The sequence below is a fragment of the Diaphorina citri genome, unplaced genomic scaffold, assembly GCF_000475195.1.
Source record: "Diaphorina citri unplaced genomic scaffold, Diaci psyllid genome assembly version 1.1 scaffold44, whole genome shotgun sequence".
In the NCBI taxonomy this organism is placed as follows: domain Eukaryota; kingdom Metazoa; phylum Arthropoda; class Insecta; order Hemiptera; family Psyllidae; genus Diaphorina; species Diaphorina citri.
In genome coordinates this window covers 233519-256763 of record NW_007377481.1, presented here as the reverse complement: position 1 = coordinate 256763, position 23245 = coordinate 233519, and the positions used below count along the sequence as shown (strand labels likewise).

General features: G+C 38.9%; 2 protein-coding genes across 2 annotated transcripts in view; both read left to right on the top strand.

Moving 5' to 3' along the window:
* LOC103514489 (zinc finger MYM-type protein 3-like) overlaps nucleotides 1-5905 on the top strand; it is a 21160-nt gene extending 15255 nt beyond the window's left edge. The window contains exons 12-14 of the mRNA XM_017446398.2: nucleotides 1899-2055; nucleotides 3081-3183; nucleotides 3763-5905. Of these exons, the coding sequence (XP_017301887.1) occupies nucleotides 1899-2055; nucleotides 3081-3183; nucleotides 3763-3937 (435 nt within the window). The 3' untranslated portion in view covers nucleotides 3938-5905. The remainder of the gene's footprint in view (nucleotides 1-1898; nucleotides 2056-3080; nucleotides 3184-3762) is intronic.
* A 1938-nt stretch (nucleotides 5906-7843) lies between these two features.
* Nucleotides 7844-22937, top strand: LOC103514481 (putative transcription factor capicua). The gene is made up of 15 exons (XM_026827383.1): nucleotides 7844-7953; nucleotides 8346-8629; nucleotides 9650-9829; nucleotides 10545-10712; nucleotides 13071-13145; nucleotides 14075-14323; nucleotides 15125-15233; nucleotides 15723-16021; nucleotides 17800-17926; nucleotides 18348-18585; nucleotides 19092-19258; nucleotides 19853-19969; nucleotides 20656-20834; nucleotides 21613-21736; nucleotides 22579-22937. Exons 1-15 carry the CDS (start codon nucleotides 7845-7847, stop codon nucleotides 22635-22637), a joined length of 2484 nt encoding a protein of 827 aa, XP_026683184.1. The 5' UTR covers nucleotide 7844; the 3' UTR covers nucleotides 22638-22937.
* The last annotated feature ends 308 nt before the right edge of the window (nucleotides 22938-23245 follow it).

Here is a 23245-nt window from a genome sequence, read left to right as displayed (position 1 = left end):
TACGCAAGTGCGGCTTACCACATGACTTTTCCCCCCTTATCTCTCTATCTGTGGCAATTTCAACGATAATTTGTGCTGAGTGCACCCTTTGTTAAGTCCTGTCCAACTGAAAAACTTGCGAAAAAAGTTATATTTATTTACGGCAAAGAAACACTATAATATAGTGTTGAAACCAACGAGAGACGTCGTAACATCCTAAAAGGTTTTAGAAGTTATTTGGTTGTGGGTTATCAAAGGGGCGCCAGGGGGTAGTGAACAAAAACCTCGAGCTGGAAAAGGCCGCAGCGGCAAGTGGCAATCGCAAGGCCAACACCATCAAACTATTCAAGCCGGAAATCCTTCAGCTTACCGCGGACGAGCTGAATTTCTCGCTCTGCCTCTTCGTCAAGGAAGTTAGGAAGCCAAACGGAACTCAGTATGCGCCCGATACGATTTACTACCTGTGTCTTGGCATTCAGCAATATCTGTTTGAGAGCGGCAGAATTGATAATATATTCACTGATCCGTACTATGAGAAGTTCACGGAAGCGCTGGATGAAGTTTGCTGTAAATTCTCGGCCCTCTATAACGATACGCGTAAGTTTTACCTTTGAAAAACACATTGAATAATGGTGCTTTTTTACACTGCTCGAATAGGACTAAAACGAGTCCCTTTACACGAGAAGTGGGTTACTATTATTGTGGCCACATTAGACCCTACGTCGAAATTACCAGGGAATACCTCGGCTGGGATTGCTCTGGCCCAACTTCCTCTATTTCTGACCCGATATTAATATTACACTCGTTGTTGAATTTATTGATTTGCATTTATTTAATAACAGGCAATATTTTTTGTTTCTTCTCTTGCAGAGTTCATTGTAACGCGAGTAGAAGAAGAACATCTTTGGGAAAGCAAACAGCTGGGTGCTCATTCTCCTCATGTCCTACTCAATACACTCATGTTCTTCAATACTAAACACTTCAACTTAATTGTAAGTACCAACCAGTAGTTACAGGATATGTATAAGTAGTACTTTATTTCGTCTGTAGGTGCAAAGCAATTTTTCTTCTTCTTTAATACTGGTTTGCCAGGCAGTGGCAATACCATACGCAATCCATTTTCGATTATTTAATAATGCTGACAAGGCAATGTACGCGAAAGCGATGCATTGTCTGGTCTAACAGCGAACGTAAAAGACTGAGCTTCGCGAGTCGGCATAACGCGCACTTGTATATTTTAACGTGGAATTCCTCAAAAATATAACCACCGCCAGGTCTTACGATCTTCTTGAAACCGTATCCCTTCTTGATTTTTCCAATTTCGTCAGGTCATAGACTTTAGCCAGGATCTCTGGGCTCACAAGCTGTATCCAGCCAGCAAAGGCTCGGAGAAGGTTAGAACCGAACTAGCCAAATCAATACTACCCCTCCATACCCGATGGGATATCTAATGCCTCCCTTCCACATTCCTTTTCACTCAAGTCTCCCTCAACCTTACCTCAGTTTCGATCTCCCTCTCTTTCTATTCCCCGTATGACTAGTTTCTTTACTTATTTTACCTATGTAACTCTTGTCTTTCCGCTCTATATGCACAAACCATCTCAAGCTACGCTTTTCTTTTTTCTTTATTCTGGAGAAATTTAATTAAATAGTCATAATTTGTTCATCATTGTAATTTAAAAGAGCCCACCTGCAAAAAGTTAGGCCTTAGCTTGGAGGTGCACTGATTGTAATCTATAAATTTGTATTGTAAATAAAGCTCATTCAATTCATTTCAGAAAGGGAAAAGGGAAAAAATGTTGGTACCTACCTACTTAACTATAAAATTGTAATAGAAAGTAAACAAGAGAATTTCAAATTTTCGGCTTTTCTTTTTGGTATAAAGTTCTCTTCACTCATTTTCTTTTCTCTTTATCCAGACGGTTGAGGAGCACATGCAGCTGTCGTTCTCTCACATCATGAAGCATTGGAAGCGGAACCCTAGCATGGCGGCCAACATAGCCACCAACTGCACCAAGGCACCTCCCGGATCTCGTAATGTACTGCTCAGGTTCTATCCGCCCCAGTCTGCTATAGGTAAGTACTGCTCAGGTTCTATCCGCCCCGGTCTGCTATAGGTAAGTACTGCTCAGGTTCTATCCGCCCCAGTCTGCTATAGGTAAGTACTGCTCAGGTTCTATCCGCCCCGGTCTGCTATAGGTAAGTACTGCTCAGGTTCTATCCGCCCCAGTCTGCTATAGGTAAGTACTGCTCAGGTTCTATCCGCCCCAGTCTGCTATAGGTAAGTACTGCTCAGGTTCTATCCGCCCCAGTCTGCTATAGGTAAGTACTGCTCAGGTTCTATCCGCCCCAGTCTGCTATAGGTAAGTACTGCTCAGGTTCTATCCGCCCCAGTCTGCTATAGGTAAGTACTGCTCAGGTTCTATCCGCCCCAGTCTGCTATAGGTAAGATACGCGCCATCTTAACTTTACTATATTTTTAACTTTACTGTATGTATGTACTTATGTTTGATGTAAATAAACGAGGCCTGTTTAAACTGTTGGCATAATGGGACTTTTTAGTCTTAGCCGACAGTATAAATAAGGTATATTAAATAAATAAAATAAAAATATTTTTTCCATCTTTATTCTTATAACTCCTGGAAGAATGACATAATAATCAATACCTCCTTAATTTGTAAACAACAGCAACAGCAATATGTTATAACTCCTATTTTAAGTAAATAAACGTCTACAAAAAAGGTCCTCGCATTCGGGACGATAAGACCTTAGCAGTTACCATTCCCTCTGTCAAAAAACCTATTAACTCATTTATTCCCATTGTCAAGAAAATCGTTCAAACTCACATATGAGTAGGCTTCCAAATGACCGTAGAATAACAATATATGAATAAGAAGGTCCCCCCTAGGTTATGCATGCTACAGGTATGTTTATAGCCTTCCAGGAGTCAGTTTCTTTTGGATTAGTGCACAACAAAAAGTTTGGGTGGGTTTGAGTCATACTAAAAGTTTCATTATTTTTTTGCTTCAATCCTTTTGTTATGATTATGACACCAAAGGATTTCTATGGTTTTCTAACAAAAGGATTTCTATGATTTCCAGACGCTCCTGGATCAAGAAAGAAGAAGGTTTATGAGCAGCAAGAAAATGAAGAGAATCCTCTGAGATGTCCTGTTAGACTGTACGAATTTTATTTGTCCAAATGGTAAGTGAGCTCCTTTTATTATTCAGATCAAGGAACGCAGAAAATATTCGCCATAAATGTTACATAAGAAGGAATAATAAGGATTAAAATGGAGGAATAAAGAAGTACTGAGTCTTCACTTCTTGACCAGTTATGAAAATAGTGTTTCATTCTAAAATATAGGAATTTCAACTCTTAAAACATCATACGGGAGGAATAAAGAAGTACTGAGTCTTCACTTCTTGACCAGTTATGAAAATAGTGTTTCATTCTAAAATATAGGAATTTCAACTCTTAATGAAAACATCATACAAAAGATTTTCTTTTTAGATGTCGGACCAAATCGGGCTTTCGATCAGGGTTCTCCTGAAGGACTTTTTCCACCCAACCACTAGTTTGCATGTTATATTCTATATGTGTGTGTACTTTATTTGAATACTCTTCTTCTTTTCAGTTCTGAAAGTGTGAAAGTATTAGATTGTGTACACCGCCGTTGTTATTTCGTAGCAATAAAACAACTGCTACATTAGACGCATGTGGTCTGTGTCGTAGTATGTCGTGTGTGTACTTTATTTGAATACTTTTCTCGTTTCTTTTCAGTCCTGAAAGTGTGAAAACCAGGAACGACGTGTTCTACCTTCTCCCGGAGCGTTCCTGTGTTCCCGACAGTCCCGTCTGGTATTCTACCACACCCCTCAACAAGGAGGCCCTCATGAAAATGCTGCATCGGATCAAAATGGTCAAAGAAATCAACATTGCTTTCCTCTCCCTCTAATTCTGTACATATGTGAACATAGAAAGATGTATTTCCCCCTTCTTTTTTTCATATGCTTTTTATTTCAGACAGTTTATTTATTTTTTGAAAATTTTCGAAAATCTCAGAAAAAAACTATTGATTGAAATGATTTTTGAAAATTTAACATGAATTTTTTTTAGGCAACTACTAATACGTGGTCAAATTTACCTGTCTCAGTTTCTCCCTTTTTCATATGCTTTTTATTTACCACAGACAGTTTATTTATTTTTCGAAAACCTTGTAAAGCGAAGTTTCAAATATTTATTTATTTTTGAAAATCTGAAGAAAACTATTGACGTTTCAATGATTTTTGAAACTTTGAAAATTTAATATGAATTTTTTTAGGTCACTAGTACTGTTGTGGTTTAGTGGTCAAAACGCTCGCCTGTTATTTATTTTTTGAAAATCTTGTAAAACGAAGATTCAAATATTCATTTTTTAAAATCTTAAAAACTATTGACGTTTCAATGAATTCTGAAACATTGAAAATTTAACATGAAATTTTTCAGGCCACTAATATTACCGTTTTCAAATTTACCTGGCTTTGGGTACAATCTTAGCCGATGTATGAGATTTTGTTCTTGATATTTATTTATTTTTTTCTTTTCAATGGATTTATTTCAAGTGGCAACTTTCTCATGGAGGAGCTCTTCCACCCAACCACTGATTTTTCTTTCACTGTGAGCCTTTAAGAGCCTTTTTTTTTAGCCCGTCCTTCCTTTGTTATTACAATAGTATTAATATAAAAAAAAGGTATAGTGGACGGGCTATTGTTGCTCTTGGCATAGAAATGGGTCCTAAAATTGTGTACCATTGTCCGGACACCCTGTATATACTCAGGATTTTTTTCATTACCTATTATTTTTAAATTTGTAGATTGATAAAGTCCCTGGGGTTTGTTTCATGAAAAACTCTGCACTTCCCACTCCTTGATTTTTAGGCCCGTCACGCGTAGTCGCCTGCAAAACCAAACCTAGAAAATGATAGAGAGGGTCTCTATAGACTCTATTATTTTCATATGTTTAGTTTTGCAGGCGGCTACGTGCTACTAAAAGTCGCGCGTCTACGCTTCCAAAGTGACATGAAGCTTATTCTACGCTTAGATAATATTGACCAATGGTACGATGTTTATTCTACGATTAAATAAGTGGGGAGTGCAGAGTCTTTTGTGGAATACGGCCCAGATCTAAAGTTTCATGTTGAAATGCACCTTGGTCTTCTGCGGATACCTGAAGAATTTCTCAAAAATGGAACAAGATATCATGAAACCGTAAATTCGGGGCTTAATCTTGAAACAAAAATGGCTCTACCACACTAATATTGTAAATAGAAAATTAATTATCTTTATTATTGTAAATATCTTTTTGTACTTCGAAAGTGCAGTTTTCATATTTTGTTGGGGTGAATGTTTCAATGATTCACTCTATTATTGAGAAGAGTGAACCAGTTATTTAAAGATTTTTGAAGTCAAAAATTGTATATCGTTATACTTTCTTAACGTGTTGATTGATGGCAAAAAGTTAACTTTTCAAATGACGAAACTTTTTACTTTCATTACGGACGCCAGGCCATACGTTCAAAACTATTTTCCTATAATTCTCAATATGTAATTGCCCCCCCCCCCATTTCATCAGTGGGCTACTCCACAGACGACTTTACATTTTTTACTCCACGTGCTGAAATAAGGAAAGTAAAAAAGGCCTTACCGTTTGTTAATATTTTCTTCGCGTGGAGTAAAAAGTGCGGAAGAAGTGCAGAATCGTTTGTGGAACATTCTCTTGAACATTTTTTTTTTTTTTACAACGCTGAGTTCACCTATGTAATGGTACGCGGGTTTTTTACACGCTGCCTGCCTTTTTCCATGCAGCTTTTGTCAAAAATACCCAAGTGTACCCAATCCCCATCAGCATTTTTTTCATAAAACACGCGAGCAAAGACGCGAGTGGAAAAACTCTTTTGTACACCCACCAATGTTTGTAGTTCCATTGAATGTACTTCTTAAAGGTTGAAAAACGAATTCCATTGTCAAGTACAGGGAGATGCGAAATCTCTGTATGGTAATTTGGTATTTTTACCCCCGCAAGTTTTGACAAACGTTTTTGTTGGACAACGGGGGTTTATAATTAGAATTTTCGGATTTAAGATCATATATTTTACTGTATAACTAATAATTAACAAGAGAGTTGATTATGAAGTCCAGTTAATCCGTTTGTCTGATTCAACGTTCATGGAAAATTGCAGGAGTAAAAATACCGTATTACCGTTTGTTAATATTTTCTTCGCGTGGAGTAAAAAGTGCGGAAGAAGTGCAGAATCGTTTGTGGAACATTCTCTTGAACATTTTTTTTTTTTTTACAACGCTGAGTTCACCTATGTAATGGTACGCGGGTTTTTTACACGCTGCCTGCCTTTTTCCATGCAGCTTTTGTCAAAAATACCCAAGTGTACCCAATCCCCATCAGCATTTTTTTCATAAAACACGCGAGCAAAGACGCGAGTGGAAAAACTCTTTTGTACACCCACCAATGTTTGTAGTTCCATTGAATGTACTTCTTAAAGGTTGAAATACGAATTCCATTGTAAGGTACAGGGAAATGCGAAATCTCTGTATGGTAATTTGGTATTTTTACCCCCGCAAGTTTTGACAAACGTTTTTGTTGGACAACGGGGGTTTATAATTAGAATTTTCGGATTTAAGATCATATATTTTACTGTATAACTAATAATTAACAAGAGAGTTGATTATGAAGTCCAGTTAATCCGTTTGTCTGATTCAACGTTCATGGAAAATTGCAGGAGTAAAAATACCGTATTCCTACTTACTTACTTACCGTGTTTGTTAACGAAAAATACGGTCTGTATAATGGAGACTAGTGTGTTCCAACCCTCGAAATTAATATGGATTGAATATTATCAATAGTTTTTTTTTTCTTTAAATGAGCGAAAATAAAAGAGAACAAGTTTATTGTACATTTCTATTCGGTAGTTATTTAAAAGAAATTGTATGAAATTTTATTTGTAATTTTCATTCAAAATAAAAATTTAAACTTTTTAATAAAACCAAGGCCTTATTCTTTTCAGTTGTTGGTCTCTGTAACCAAGGTCTATAACGGTGGCCATTTTGACGTTCTGTTCAGTGGCATCGTCAATAGATTGAATATTGACCAATAGAGCCAAAGATTTACCAAATCAGCCAATTTCCTTTAGTCATAAACACAATGGCCAATTCAAATAAATCTTTCGAAAATTATTAGGAAACAAACAGATTTCCAGAATTCAGACAAATTAAATGTAAAATAAATCCAAAGAGACTGAGAGTTGGAACTATCCTTCCAACACAACGACAGAAAGTACAAATCATTTTGTACCTCAAGTTAAATCCAAAGAGACTGAGAGTTGGAACTATCCTTCCAACACAACGACAGAAAGTACAAATCATTTTGTACCTCAAGTTCAGCCACAGCCACAGCACCCACCTCAACCACAACCACAGCCACCCTCTGTGTTGATACCACCTCAGTCTATGGCAGTGGATTATTCCTGTGTATCTCAAATGCCTGGAGCACCTCTCAACACAATGACCATCGGATATTCCACAGCAGATGAGAAAATCCCTGGCTACATAAAAGTTGAAGAGAAACATCCTGCCAGCTATATTAAAATAGAGGAGAAGCATGCTGGTGTTTATATGAAAGACAGCTCAATGTTAGTCAAGAGAGAAGTGTATTCTGACATGGGGCCATCAATGATACAGAACCAAACCTTACATCATCAGCAGAATTATCTCTATCAAACTGTTAGTCCCAGCCAGAACTCACATGAAAGCAACAATCAAGAGGTAAGATACCTACTGAATGAAATAATTAATTATGCATACACATAACTGATGACGGGCAGTGTGAAACATAACAATAACAATGTGGCTACTAGCTGTAATAATAATGCGATCTCAAACGTTAAGGAAGAGCCGATCAGCACGTCGACAAGTGTGCTGGGTAAGTTGGCAAGACAGGTTGGTCTCAAACAAAACGGATCTTATTTTTATGTAATACACTGGGGTAATGATGTCTGGGGACGTTGAACAGGGAATATACCAGCCTGAAATTTCCCTTGCTAAAGAAATAGCAAAGGTTGAGTGCGAAGGGCATCCACTCGTAAATTTTGTAGCCAAAACCAAATAGCCGTAGTTAGGGCTGATTGAGAGGCTGACGAAAAACGCCGACCCCGTCAGTACACGGGAAAAGGCGAAGAAGAAGACTGGGGTAATGATGTCTAGCCATGTTTATTTGCCTTTAATGGCAGGTTTGTTCCATGCTTCCATCCAACTAAATAACTCCTTCCTTAACAAAATAATACCTTCCCTAACAATACAAATCCTTTGTTTCAGTTAACACCTCATCATCCAACACCCTCAACACGCAGGCAAACAATCTGATGGCAGTCTACTCGTGGGAGAGCCTGGTGCCTCTGCTGGCCAGTCCTACACCTCCCCTATCTGCTCCACCCACGCTGTCTCCAGTTCTGGATGATATAACCAATAATGAAGAAGAAGATGACGATGTGTTTGAAATGGAGCCGGGAACTTTCGGAATAACAGATGGAGTAGCCACGAAGCGAAGGACGAAATCCTTGAGTGCCCTCCAGTCTAAGGAACCGCAGAGTCCGCTGAAGGTAGGAATTCTAAAGACCAACGTTGAAGCATAATAAATCTTAGCAACCTCTGTGGTCCAGTGGGTAACACACTAGATTCGTACACCGGAGGTCCCTTACCATTCGGCTACTGAAGATCTCGGGTTCAGTTGCCGGCAGAGTCGATTTTTAGAGTCGAAGTTTTTTCAGCTGTACTTGAAATACGGGGTACACTCAGCCCCATCTCGTGAGGACAATTCGGTAGCTTAATTTAAATCAGTAGCGACCAGTGGCGGCATTGTCAGGGTGAGGAGAAAAATTCTTGAAGTGATAGCAAGAGTAAAGAAGGCTTTGTTGGATGCTTTCCTTGGATTGGAGGAGGAAGATTAAAATGACAACATTTTTTTTTTTTTTTTTTTTTTTCGCAACTTGTACAATCTGAATTCATTTTTTACTTTTTATCTCTAGTTTGCAGGTTTATATTATACTTTTCATCTATATTAGATATTACAAACAAGCGAATTACAAAGCAAACAAAAATAAATATAAAATAAATTTTAAAAATTGCCGCCGGGACAGCTATCTCACGTCGTCCGAGCTCATCTCAACCCGGTACATAAACACACCGTGAAGATCTCGGGTTCAATTCCCGGCAGAGTCGAAGTTTTTTGAGCTGTACTTGAAATACGGGGTACACTCAGCCTCATCTCGTGAGGACAATTCGGTAGCTTAATTTAAATCAGTAGCGACCAGTGGCGGCATTGTCAGGGTGAGGAGAAAAATTCTTGAAGTGACAGCAAGAGTAAAGAAGGCTTTGTTGGATACTTTCCTTGGATTGGAGGAGGAAGATTAAAATGTCAACATAAACGTTAACAACAACAACAAGGCTCTTAGTAAAGCTTTGATAATTATACACAAAAATGTTGAGAGGCTCTAAGAAATTGTTCTAAGAAATAAAATAAAAAATCTTATCTTATCCTCTCTGCTTCACAAATAAATCATTAATTATATTTTTAATAATTTTATTTCACATTTAATAATTTTCATTTAATTTTCTTTCAGTCTAAGGACCGTATCCGTCGTCCAATGAACGCGTTCATGATCTTCAGTAAGAGGCATCGGGCCAAGGTACACCAGATTCATCCCAACCAGGACAACCGAACTGTGTCCAAGATATTGGGGGAGTGGTGGTACTCGCTAGGTCCTGAGGAGAAACAGAAATACCATGAACTTGCTTCAGAGGTAAGTGGGCTCTTTCGAATGGCCGGGTCTAGGAAGTGATTTTAAACTCGGTTTAAATTCAACTCTCGGATTAAGCAAATGGTATAAATTTCAAAAATTTCAACCAGTCAGATTTCTTAAAGCAAGTTTAAAACAGAGTTTAAACTCACTTTTTGGACCCAGCCATGAGAGAAACGAGACGAGACGAGAAGATATCATGAATTTTGGCCTTGATCTTCATAATTTATCGAATCTTCTAGCAAAATTTGAGCGTCCTAAGGCTGAAGTTGTGAGAACGGTGAACTCCTTTTGAACTTTTTCCAAGGTAAATAGCGAATTTTCGTTCCTGAATAACGACCGAACCATACCTTCTGGAAACACGGGCCAGGAGCATTTTTGATGTACATAGTTCATAGAAAATCTGTGTTAAGTTTGAGCGGCTTTTGCCCGAAATCTTGAGTCCTGAGAAAAGCGAAATCTTTTCGAGTTTTTCGAAATTTCTGCCTTAAATAGCGGCCGAATCGTACGTTTCTCGAGACCCGACTCGCTGACACTTTTGATCGTATAAAATTATCGAATTCATTTGAACTGTGACAATTCTGTCTAAAAAGCATGCTGTGTCGTTTTGACAACCCAAATTTTGGGCAGTCCGTCAAAAAATTTAACTGATTGTTTCTCTATCTAATCTAAGTTTAAAATATAAAATGAAAAAATCTCTTTTCACTCTTGTCTCCAGGTGAAGGAAGCCCATTTCAAGGCTCATCCAGAGTGGAAGTGGTGTAGTAAGGACAAGAGGAAGAGTTCCACAGGATCGGGAAGAGGGAAGCTTGGATCCATGGATGAGGGAACGGGAGAGGGGTTCATGCCGGATGATTTGGAACATTTTGAGAACAGCTTGGAAATGGTAAGAACTATGGAAATTATCTCATTGGTTCGTTGAAATTAAAGGCTTATTGTCAGCTCCCATGGCGTAGTGGCCACTGCGCTCGCCTTGCACGCGGGAGACCCGGGTTTGATTCCCGGCGGGGTCAAAAAATCTGTATCATGCAAATGATTGTTTCCGTGACTGGCTGTTGCGGGGCCCACTCAGCCTCGTGAGGAAAATGAGTACCTATGACATATAAATGCACATAGCGACCGGTGCCAGCATGATAGATAAACATTGGATGTTTAGGTTATTGAGATATTGGGAAAATCCTACAATGCTGCAGTGAGCATCAAAGTTGTGACATAATAACACAAAGAAACTGCATTTACATTACAAATTAAAGGCTTATTCAAGGACCCCATAGAACCTTACCTTAGGATAGAATACAAGTATACAGTGGCGTAGCGTGGTCGTCCTGTACAGCCCAGGTAAGCCCGTCATATAACTATTGAGCCCGTCACATATAGCCACAGGGAAAATGACCTGATAGTCAACTCCGAGTATTTGAAAACAACATATAACCATTGAACTCAACACACAAAACCATTAACCATTGAGCCCGCCACACATGGTACAGTCCGCGGAAAGGCCTGGCTTACGCGGACTAACCTCTCCGGTAGGCTTGTTAACTCAGGCTTTTTTTTTAACAATTTTCACCAGAATCGGATTAAACGTTCGAAAGTTATTGTATACAAATGGACATATAGGCACGCTGACTTGAATATCATGGATTTGAAACTCACTTTTTACCTCATCTATGAATGTTAGCGGGGAACATACAGACAAGACAAAGGAAAAGTCAAATCGTCGTGTTAAAAACTTAAACCTCACATCATTCGTTCATTAACCCTCTCGGTGTCCGCTGTCCCCAGGTTCATCATGCAGCACACTGTGATGCCGCCCGACCTTCTACCTCTCCACCCCCCTCCCCCTCCCGCCCAGACCAGCGTGATTCGCATCTCGCCCAACCCCCTCCCCAAACTGAGCCAGAACACCCCCAAGTCGTACCTACTCGAGACCTCCCCATCTCCGAAGCAGAGCGTTGCCAAGTCATACCTAATGGAGACCTCCCCGTCTCCCAAGCAAAGCCCTGTTGCCAAGTCGTACGTGCTGGAAAGCTCCCCGAAGGGAGGTGTTGCCAAGGGTTACATGATGGAGAGTGCACCGTCCCCACAGCATAGACCCAATGTGTCGTCCAAGAGTTTGATTCTGCAGAAAGCCCTGACCAATGCCGATGTAAGTTTGACACTTTGGAAGCCATGGGTGTTTCAGCGTTTAACCCCGGGGCTTAGGGTGCCCATGTCCATCTTATAATACGGACTGGGTAGAAAAGTTTCGGGCATATAAATTCTGGACACGAAATTCAATGTGTTAAGATATTTTCAGATATTTATTATATAAAAAAAAGTAAATTGAATTGAAATGCAGAGTAAACCAACGGAATATTTGTTATGAAATTAATGACAACGGGATACCCTCATAAAAGAAAAGCTCTTCACTTGACAAAGTCAAATTCTGAATGTTCTCCCTTCTGTATGATGACATGTTTGCTTACAGATCACTTCAAGTGACTCCCTTATGTGCAATACCCCGATGAACAGAAACATCTACACATAACTGTTATTCTAATGGAAAAGTACATCACCTAATAACTTTCCTTTTAAAACTATTAAAACAAAGAAATGGTATACAAAATTCCCAACATTTTAGACATAGACTGTAGAATCCTTTTCATAGGGACATCCTTGCCTCACAAAGTCTGGGAGCATTTTTCCTGTCGGCTCTTCCGACCCCCCCCCCCACCAAGATGTGCAATTTGACGGCAAGGCTGGTAGAAACTTGGTCATGACATCCATTGTCTTACAGTCCATAAGAACCTTATCTAATATTATCAGCTGAGAATAAGATCTCTATATTGTAAAATTGTTTTTCAAATAAATATGCGAATAAAAAAATATTTTCTTTTTTTCAGCGGGAACCGAAGCACGGGTACTCTGGATGGCGAGGATACATCGCGGGACTCTGAAACCTCGCCAAACATTTGAGTCTCTTACCAAGATTCAGATCCAGTTCATAAGGATCCAGTTCATATGGAGTAACAGAACTTATGGCAAGACTACGTAGAATGTTACTAAAAGGAATTTTAATTGTGTTAAGCATAAATGCTTGTCACAAATGTCGTTCCCTGCTTAATGCACTCCGCTAAATTTTATGACTTGACTTGGACTCGAACCACCAACCTCCAGATCCGAAGTCCACCGCGCTAACCACTACACCACCGAGGTTGGTATAGAATGTTACTACTACAGACAATATTCTTTGTTCTATTTTCAGAAGACGGAAGAAATGAAAGCAGATCCTGCCGACAAGATTGTTGTGGAGAATGAGTTTTCCGACGATGATCAAATGGTAAGTATAACACGTTTGTGTTTTCAGAAATTTGACTCTGATGGTAATGTAGGTCAACTTCTTCCATGCGATGCGCCTCGGTTTTGGGCGTGGCTGACTTGCAACTTCTCTTTCAAATCCTGTTTCACTTTGTCCATGTATCTCGTTTTCGGTCATTTTACCTCTAACTTCCAATCAAAACTCAAAAGGTTTCATAAGGTTACTCACGACAGGTTTTCCCTGACAGGTATTCATGCAAGACCTGTTAAGCAAGGTCTTATTAATCAAAACTCAAAAGGTTTCATAAGGTTACTCACGACAGGTTTTCCCTGACAGGTATTCATGCAAGACCTGTTAAGCAAGGTCTTATCTTTTGAACTGTTACTGATACATGTATTAATTTTTAACCCATCAAATATACGAGACCTTGTTTAGACTGCTGGGGTAAAAGGACTTTTCAGTCCTATTTGGGGAGGATAAACAAGGTGTATTCTATTCTACTTTCGGTACTCGACTCATGTTTGGGTCTCTTGGATCTGGTGATTGGTGGTTCGTATCCAAATCAAATAATATTTATCGTGGTATATTTAGCGGGAAATGATTAAAAGTTCAGATCATTTTAACCTCGATGATTTCAACTACCCCCGGTCCCAATTAGTTGAAATAATCGAGGTTCTACTGTAGATCAGTTTGTTTCATTGCTTTTACTTCCTCATTTCAGACTCCCATCATCCGGTAGTTCGGAGCGAGAGGTGAGCACGTCCGGGAAAAGGCGAAGAAGAAGACTGGGGTAATGATGTCTAGCCATGTTTATTTGCCTTTAATGGCAGGTTTGTTCCATGCTTCCATCCAACTAAATAACTCCTTCCTTAACAAAATAATACCTTCCCTAACAATACAAATCCTTTGTTTCAGTTAACACCTCATCATCCAACACCCTCAACACGCAGGCAAACAATCTGATGGCAGTCTACTCGTGGGAGAGCCTGGTGCCTCTGCTGGCCAGTCCTACACCTCCCCTATCTGCTCCACCCACGCTGTCTCCAGTTCTGGATGATATAACCAATAATGAAGAAGAAGATGACGATGTGTTTGAAATGGAGCCGGGAACGTTCGGAATAACAGATGGAGTAGCCACGAAGCGAAGGACGAAATCCTTGAGTGCCCTCCAGTCTAAGGAACCGCAGAGTCCGCTGAAGGTAGGAATTCTAAAGACCAACGTTGAAGCATAATAAATCTTAGCAACCTCTGTGGTCCAGTGGGTAACACACTAGATTCGTACACCGGAGGTCCCTTACCATTCGGCTAGAAATCCTTGAGTGCCCTCCAGTCTAAGGAACCGCAGAGTCCGCTGAAGGTAGGAATTCTAAAGACCAACGTTGAAGCATAATAAATCCTAGCAACCTCTGTGATCCAGTGGGTAACACACTAGATTCGCACACCGGAGGTCCCTTACCATTCGGCTACTGAAGATCTCGGGTTCAGTTGCCGGCAGAGTCGATTTTTAGAGTCGAAGTTTTTTCAGCTGTACTTGAAATACGGGGTACACTCAGCCCCATCTCGTGAGGACAATTCGGTAGCTTAATTTAAATCAGTAGCGACCAGTGGCGGCATTGTCAGGGTGAGGAGAAAAATTCTTGAAGTGATAGCAAGAGTAAAGAAGGCTTTGTTGGATGCTTTCCTTGGATTGGAGGAGGAAGATTAAAATGACAACATAAACGTTAACAACAACAACAACAACAACAACAACAAGGCTCTTAGTAAAGCTGTGATAATTATACACAAAAATGTTGGGAGGCTCTAAGAAATTGTTCTAAGAAATAAAATAAAAAATCTTATCTTATCCTCTCTGCTTCACAAATAAATCATTAATTATATTTTTAATAATTTTATTTCACATTTAATAATTTTCCAGCTTTCTAGGTAATGGGGTTCTGGAGATAGAGTGTGTTTATGAATCTCGCTTTTATATAAAAGTAAAGATTTCATCTATGTAGCAGCCGACTACCCCTACTGTGATAGTGTCCAAACAGTCCAATATAGAGATGCAGAACGCTAGTGTAGCCGCTGCCAATGCTGAGCTTATGCAGCAAGCTGATAAGAATAAAGGTAAGAATATCAGGAATAAAATAAAAGTGACCAAGGTTCCTTAGAAGATACAATATACACAACGCTAGAAGTTATCAGGAATAAAATAAAAGTTGATGGTGTCAAAACAGTCCAATGCTGAGCTTAAATCTAATCTAATCACGATTTATTTGTGATAAAGCTGAGAGAGACTTCACAATTTTGTGGATATGACAGCATTATTGAGAGCTTTTTTTTCAAGAGTTTGATAGAGGGAACTGTAAAAGTCCTATCGTCTCGAAAGCAAAGAGATAATTAAGACAGCTATCCTGTCTTTCCGAGAACGAAACTTATATCTGTTTAGGACAAAGAGATAAGTTGTCCTCACGAGGCTGAGTACCCCTTTTCCAAGTACAGACCCGAAAAAACTTCGACTCGGCCGGGAATCGAACCCTGAACCTCCGGTGTTCAAGCCTGTTACCCACTCGGCCATGGAGATTTGCTCTTGAAACAATTTTATTCTTTTTCCAGATTCGGAACAACAAAAGTACCGGAACTTTAATTTATCCCAACAACAACAGCAACAAGTTCATCAACAGCAACAACAAAACAGTTCTCAGCCATCTCAGAACCATCAGGAACAGCGTCATATGGACTCAGGGGCACCCAATGTCCCCTACCAGAGATCTCACGAGATGGATACCAGTGAACCACCGGGGGGTGGCCAGGAAAATAAGGGAACGGGCCCCCAGACTAGCCATTTCAAGAAGGACAAAGATCTGGAAACGGAACCCATGGCCAAGTCTTTCTTATTTAGTTTTAAACAACAGGTGAGTTGTTCTAGTTATTTTCTTCGTATAATCGTATAATTCTTTTTCTCCTCTCTCTCTCTTTTTTTTGTGGGGGGGGGAGGGGGGGGTTGATAGAAGGAATTTTAACAACGGAGATCTTACCGTCCCGAAATCAAAGAGAGAACGAGGACATCTTACGTGTTGACCCAGCACATAAATGAGAAGTATTGTGTCTTTTCTCGCCTATCTGATGAGAGGCATACTACCAGTTTACCACCTTTCAAGTTTAGCCACTGGCTAGTCCAATTCATTTCATTTATTATTATTTATGTTTTTAATGAATTCTACATTGGGATGCATAATATTAACGACTAAACGACTCATCAAAACCGAAGGAAAGGGAAAAAAAAATGGGAAAAACTGATAGACAACCCATAAATAATACCTGATCTCCCACGAAAAGAAGCAGTAGCCAAATTCAGACTTCTCACCGGACATGATTGTCTTGCTCAACATCTCCACAGAATAGGATGTAAGGATTCCCTTATATGTCCTCTGTGTCCCCAACAAGCAGAAATGAATGCTGACCATCTTAGTGTGCTCAGCCCTTCAAAATTCACAAGACATCTCCGGAAAATATTGGGATGCAAGAAGAAAAATGACCTAATAGTCAATTTCTAGGATTTGAAACCAACCAACCATGTTTTTAATGAATAAGTATTATTCATTAAAAAGGTAGGACAATGGCATAATAACCAAATCCTTTGCATTTGAAAATAACAAACAACAAAACAGTTCTCAGCCATCTCAGAACCATCAGGAACAGCGTCATATGGACTCAGGGGCACCCAATGTCCCCTACCAGAGATCTCACGAGATGGATACCAGTGAACCACCGGGGGGTGGCCAGGAAAATAAGGGAACGGGCCCCCAGACTAGCCATTTCAAGAAGGACAAAGATCTTGAAACGGAACCCATGGCCAAGTCTTTCTTATTTAGTTTTAAACAACAGGTGAGTTGTCCTAGTTATTATCTTCGTATAATCGTATATAATTCTTTTTCTCCTCTCTCTCTCTCTTTTTGGGGGGGGGGGTTGATAGAGGGAACTGTAACAACAACGGAGATCTTACCGTCCCGAAATCAAAGAGAGAACGAGGACATCTTACGTGTTGACCCAACACATAAATGAGAAGTATTGTGTCTTTTCTCGCCTATCTGATGAGAGGCATACTACCAGTTTACCACTTTTCAAGTTTAGCCACTGGCTAGTCCAATTCATTTCATATATTATTATTTATGTTTTTAATGAATTTTACATTGGGATGCATAATATTCACGACTAAACGACAATAAAACTGTAGAGCAATAAACATCAGAAACGCCTCATCAAAACCGAAGGAAAGGGAAAAAATGGGAAAAACTGATAGACAACCCAGAAATAATACCTGATCTCCCACGAAAAGAAGCAGTAGCCAAATTCAGACTTCTCACCGCACATGATTGTCTTGCTCAACATCTCCACAGAATAGGATGTAAGGATTCCCCTATTTGTCCTCTGTGTTCCCAACAAGCAGAAATGAATGCTGACCATCTCTTAGTGTGCTCAGCCCTTCTAAATTCACAAGACATCTCCGGAAAATATTGAGATGCAAGAAGAAAAATGACCTAATAGTCAATTTCTAGGATTTGAAACCAACCAACCATGTTTTTAATGAATAAGTATAATGAATAAGTATTATTCATTAAAAAGGTAGGACAGTGGCATAATAACCAAATCCTTTGCATTTCAACTAATTGTTGGGTCCGTTTGCTTTCAGAATGATCTGCAGACGGCAGAGTCCAATAGGAATCACGAGGATTCTCAGGAGAATGGTCAGACGTTTATCTTAGCACCTACCCCGGCACAACTAGGCAAGGCTCCTCTCCAAAGGCGTCAGTCAATGGGTAAGTGAACCAAAGAGTAAACTAACAACATACCTCTTAAATAGCACTGAAGCTAAACATCTTATTGGCCAAAATTCACTTCATTCTGACTTGAGAGCGACAATACGTATGTAATTTGTAAGATGACTGACTACTTGTCAAGTTATTAGTTTTGTGTGCCATGCGATAACTCTTGAACAGTTGGTCCGATTTTAATAGGATTTGGGGGAAAATATCAACACACAGGTAAATTTATTAATTTTCTGATTAGTTTTTAGACCCTATGGACTTCCGGAAGCCTTGGGTGCCTCGTTTCTCAGTAAGGTCTATAATTTCGATGATCTAAAATAATTTGTTTGAATTCAAGGAACTAGTTACATTGCGAGGACTGTTAACTTTTTTATTTTGTTTAATTAGTTTTTAAAATCTTACAATTTCCCAGGTGTGAACGTGAACTCTCCAAGCAACAGCAATAGCAACGAAAGTTACCAAAGATCTTCGGCCATCACCGAGGCTCCCACGAAGAAAGACGAGGCTGCCGACCAAGGTGAAGGCTATGAGGAAGCAACAGAACACACAGAACTGAAAGCAGATGAAGAGATGTGCTGGGATAGTTTCGAGTCTTCGCCGATGAATAAGAAGAGCTTCTTTAAGAAGAACATTGAGGACGGAATGGATAAGTGAGTTGACATTTGATTTTATTTATTTCTTCTTCTTCCTAGCCTTTTCCTATTTAAATTTGATTTTGTGTAAGTAGTGTAAGTACTTACTTATAGGTACCATTTTAATTTGTACACAAATAGCATCTCCTAAGCTAATAAAAATAACTTTTGAGGATTTCCTAGCTTTTTAGAGGACTATTGATGAAAAGATCTTGTAAAATCAAATCAAAGCATGAATTATTTGTGGTAAAGCAGAGCCTTTTCACAAATTTTGTGCATATCAGATCATTACACCCATACTTATGAACGAAAATTTTCGCTCTCAAGTCAGACTGAGGACAATTTTGGCCTATCAGATGTTTGGAATTGATGTTCCAGTGTGACTTGAGAGCCAATATTTTGTTCATAAAATATGGGTGTGCAAACCGAGTGTGATATCCACTCAGTCACGGATGTAGACCAAAAATTAATAAAATAAATATTCTTAATGGTATTTTAAATAAATGTTTGCTTTTGTGTTTCAGAGTGTTAGAGCAAGTGAACTTCGAAATGAAGTTCTCCTCGCTACCCGAGTTCAAACCAGAAGAATGCCAATCTCCAAGTGCCATTGTTCCATCTAGCCCTCACGTGTTTAATTCGCACTCGTTTAGAAAGAAGCAGCACCAGCAAATTTTGACGCCGCAACTAAAAAGTAAGTTTTTATCACGGGAAATGAGGGGTAACGGGGTCCGAATGGCAAAATAAAACTGACCGCACTCGTTTAGAAAGAAGCAGCACCAGCAAATTTTGACGCCGCAACTAAAAAGTAAGTTTTTATCACGGGAAATGAGGGGTAACGGAGTCCGAATGGCAAAATAAAACTGAGTGTGGGAAAGCTGACAAAAAACGCCGACCGAAGAAAAAGAAGAAGGAGAAGAGTAAGAAGAATTGAATTGAATAAATGATACTTTATTTTACATTTTATGAATACTTATACCTACAGTGAAAACGTCTCTAAGCTAAGTTTAACTTGTAATGGGATGTCCCCTCTACCCATAACTTCTTTTATTTATTTTAATTTGTTGTCTTCTTTTTGTTTCCTGACAAAAAACGCCGACCGAAGAAAAAGAAGAAGGAGAAGAGTAAGAAGAATTGAATTGAATAAATGATACTTTATTTTACATTTTACGAATACATATACCTACAGTGAAAACGTCTCTAAGCTAAGTTTAACTTGTAATGGGATGTCCTCTCTACTCATAACTTCTTTTATTTATTTTAATTTGTTGTGTTCTTTTTGTTTTAGTTAACGATCTTGATATCAACTGTTCCGAAAGTATATCCAACGCATCCACACCGAAAACGGCGAAATTGGTCGGCAGTACTTTCTTTGGTCCCGATTTCAATGCGGAAGTATTCAAAGGTAAGTTTTCTAAATGTTAAATTGGTCATAACTCAAAATTCTTTTAGATTTCGACAAGATCCTCTCTTATTTCACATCTAGAATATATCGTCGTCCAAACTTCATAGCTGCGTAAGTCGATTTTTTGGCGAATTGGAGTTATTGGTATTTTTTGGAATCCTTATTCTCTATAATGATATTTCGAGAAGGGAAAAAAAATCAATAGAAAATTGGTCGGCAGTACTTTCTTTGGTCCCGATTTCAATGCGGAAGTATTCAAAGGTAAGTTTTCTAAATGTTAAATTGGTCATAACTTAAAATTCTTTTAGATTTCGACAAGGTCTTGTCTTATTTCACATCTAGAATATATCGTCGTCCAAACTTCATAGCTGCGTAAGTCGATTTTTGGCGAATTGGAGTTATTGGTATTTTTTGGAATCCTTATTCTCTATAATGATATTTCGAGAAGGAAAAAAAATCAATAGGGCGCAGTAATCATACTGTAGGACATTTAGGACAAAGTTTAACACTGTCTCCTGAAAGTTACCAATATTGACTTATGCGGCTGGAAGTTTAGCCGATAAAATTGGGAATATATTTACCAAATTTCAGCTTTCTAGGTAATGGGGTTCTGGAGATAGAGTGTGTTTATGAATCTCGCTTTTATATAAAAGTAAAGATTTCATCTATGTTTTTTGTTTTCTCAGCAAACGAAGCTCCAGATAGTTTGGAGCCAGCATCTCCCCGCACTCCCAAGACTCCAGGAAGCAGCAGGGATGCAGAGAAGGGACACAGGCGGGTACTGGAACAGCGCAGGAACCTGGTTCTACAACTGTTCCAAGAACAGGGGATCTTCCCCACCACCCAGTCTACTTCGAGCTTTCAGGTTAGTCGAGTTCAATCTTCCTGTACATTCGCTATTATTTTATTTATTTTTTTCTTTTTTGCCAACTGAAGTGGTGTAGGTAGTAGTTCTTGGTGAACTCTGAATCTGGAGGTTGATGGTTTGAATCAAAGTCTATCCTTGAAATTTAGTGTAGTCTGTGAGCTTTAACTCGACGTACAGTAGGTCAGTTGTGCTTATTAAAACTACTAGCTGAATTCCGTCGCTTCGCTCCGGAATCCCGCTAGTTCATCCCGAGGCATGACCAAACTTGTAGAAAATAAAAAAAAATACAGTCGCACTGCGCGCTCCCTATTAGCTGCATAGTTATCAAACTAAAAACATAAACAAAACTCAAAAAGTTGGTCGAGGGCGGAACATTTCTCTCCCGCAGTCTCTGCACTCTGTGTATTTCTTATGGAGATTTTAGCGATCAAAAATTGATCATATCTCAGTGATCGATTTAGATTTTCGCAAAATCCTCTCTTATTGCACACTAGACCATAAAAGGAATATTCCTACCAAATTTCAGCTTTCTAGGTGTTGTGGTTCTCGAGATAGAGCGATCAGTGTGTGAACTATGAAATGTGAATGGATCTTGTTTTTATAATATAAGATTGAAAACTACCTTTTGTTTTATAGGCGAGTGCTTAGCTACTGACTTTTTAAGGCAGGTTCCTTGTGTTTTTAAATGTACGAGTATAACACCTTTTATAATTTTATTCATTGTCTGTTACTATTATAACTTCTAAGTCGTATAATTCGTTGTCTTTGTTCACAGGCCAATCACGCGGATGTTTTTCCAAACAAATCTTCGTTGCAATTGAAAATCCGTGAGGTTAGACAAAAGCTGATGGCTCAAAACTCTACGTTACCAAGTCCGAGTGAAGGGAACTCTTCAGCAGGTAAGTAACTCGATATCTAATCTGCTTTCTAGTGTGTAAGTGAGACCTGAATATCTGCTTTCTAATGTGGAAGACCTGCTTTCGGATATTTTCTTTGGTTCTAGTCCTAGAGCGAAGTAACAGTATGGACCTAGAATAAAAAAATATATATATATATATATATATCTAAGTACATAGAGTAGCCAAGATTTCTTCTTCTTCTTCCACCTCTTGTAATTTTCATCTCGCCGTAGGACATTGATAGAATAGAATAGAATAGAATATACCTTGTTTATCCTGCTCGAATGAGACTAAAAGACCCAAGCAGTCTAAACAAGGTCTCGTGTATTTTGTGGGTTTAACATTTTACAATGCATAATTATTACAATAGACCTTGCTTAATTAAAAAAAAAGAAAAACAATAATAATAACGAGAAGAAGATCTGTCTTTTCCCTCTGGCTTTCACTTAAGTGGCAGGGTTCTCAAGGAGTTCTTCCACCACCCAACCACTGATTGTTTTTCTCTTTTACTACTTCTTAAGATATTTTACCAGGGAAGACTTTGTGAGTCCCTTATATCCCTATGAAGACGACTCCATAGTCTCTGTCCAAAATGTTATGGGTATTTTTATTTCTTTGTTTTTAATAGTTTTTATTTAAATAGAAAAAGGCTAGGAAGGAGAAGAAGATTCTTAGAAGCTTGACCCATCCTTAGGGCTGTTTGCCCCTACATCTAAGCCTCGGAGTGGGTTTTTTGTGTTTGGAGTTAAGCCCGGGGCAGACTTTATTCTAAGAAGTTATAGGTGTAAGGGATTTTCAGACTTTCCCTAACAAAAACCACGTTTTTTCTCCCCCTATTCCAGGTCCTCACACTCAAATGAACATAGCGTCCACAATCAATGTCACCTCTCCTCTCAGCTAGCATCATATTCCCGTCACTCCAGATCAGAACAAAAAGATGTGTTTGAAAAACATATTCAAGAATTTCTAAACGTCCCCCCCCCTCCTCTTCAGATGTGCAATTTTTAAGCGTATGTTTACGCGTATTTTTCCTGTGGAATAGTTGTTTGGTAATTCAGAAGTCACGGCAATGAAAAAGAAAGCTCCTTTTTGTTTCGCACATGTAATGAGGCCAAATACATACTGACTTGGTTATAGGTGACCATGGCAGTAGATAAGAGTTAAATGTACTCCTAAATTAAAAGGATAGATACTAGGAAAATAACTAGGTAGCTAGCATCATATTCCCGTCACTCCAGATCAGAACAAAAAGATGTGTTTGAAAAACATATTCAAGAATTTCTAAACGTCCCCCCCCCCCTCCTCTTCAGATGTGCAATTTTTAAGCGTATGTTTACGCGTATTTTTCCTGTGGAATAGTTCTTTGGTAATTGTTCAGAACCCACGACAATGAAAAAGAAAGCTCCTTTTTGTTTCGCACATGTAATGAGGCCAAATACATACTGACTTGGGTATAGGTGACCATGGCAGTAGATAAGAGTTAAATCTACTCCTAAATTAAAAGGATAG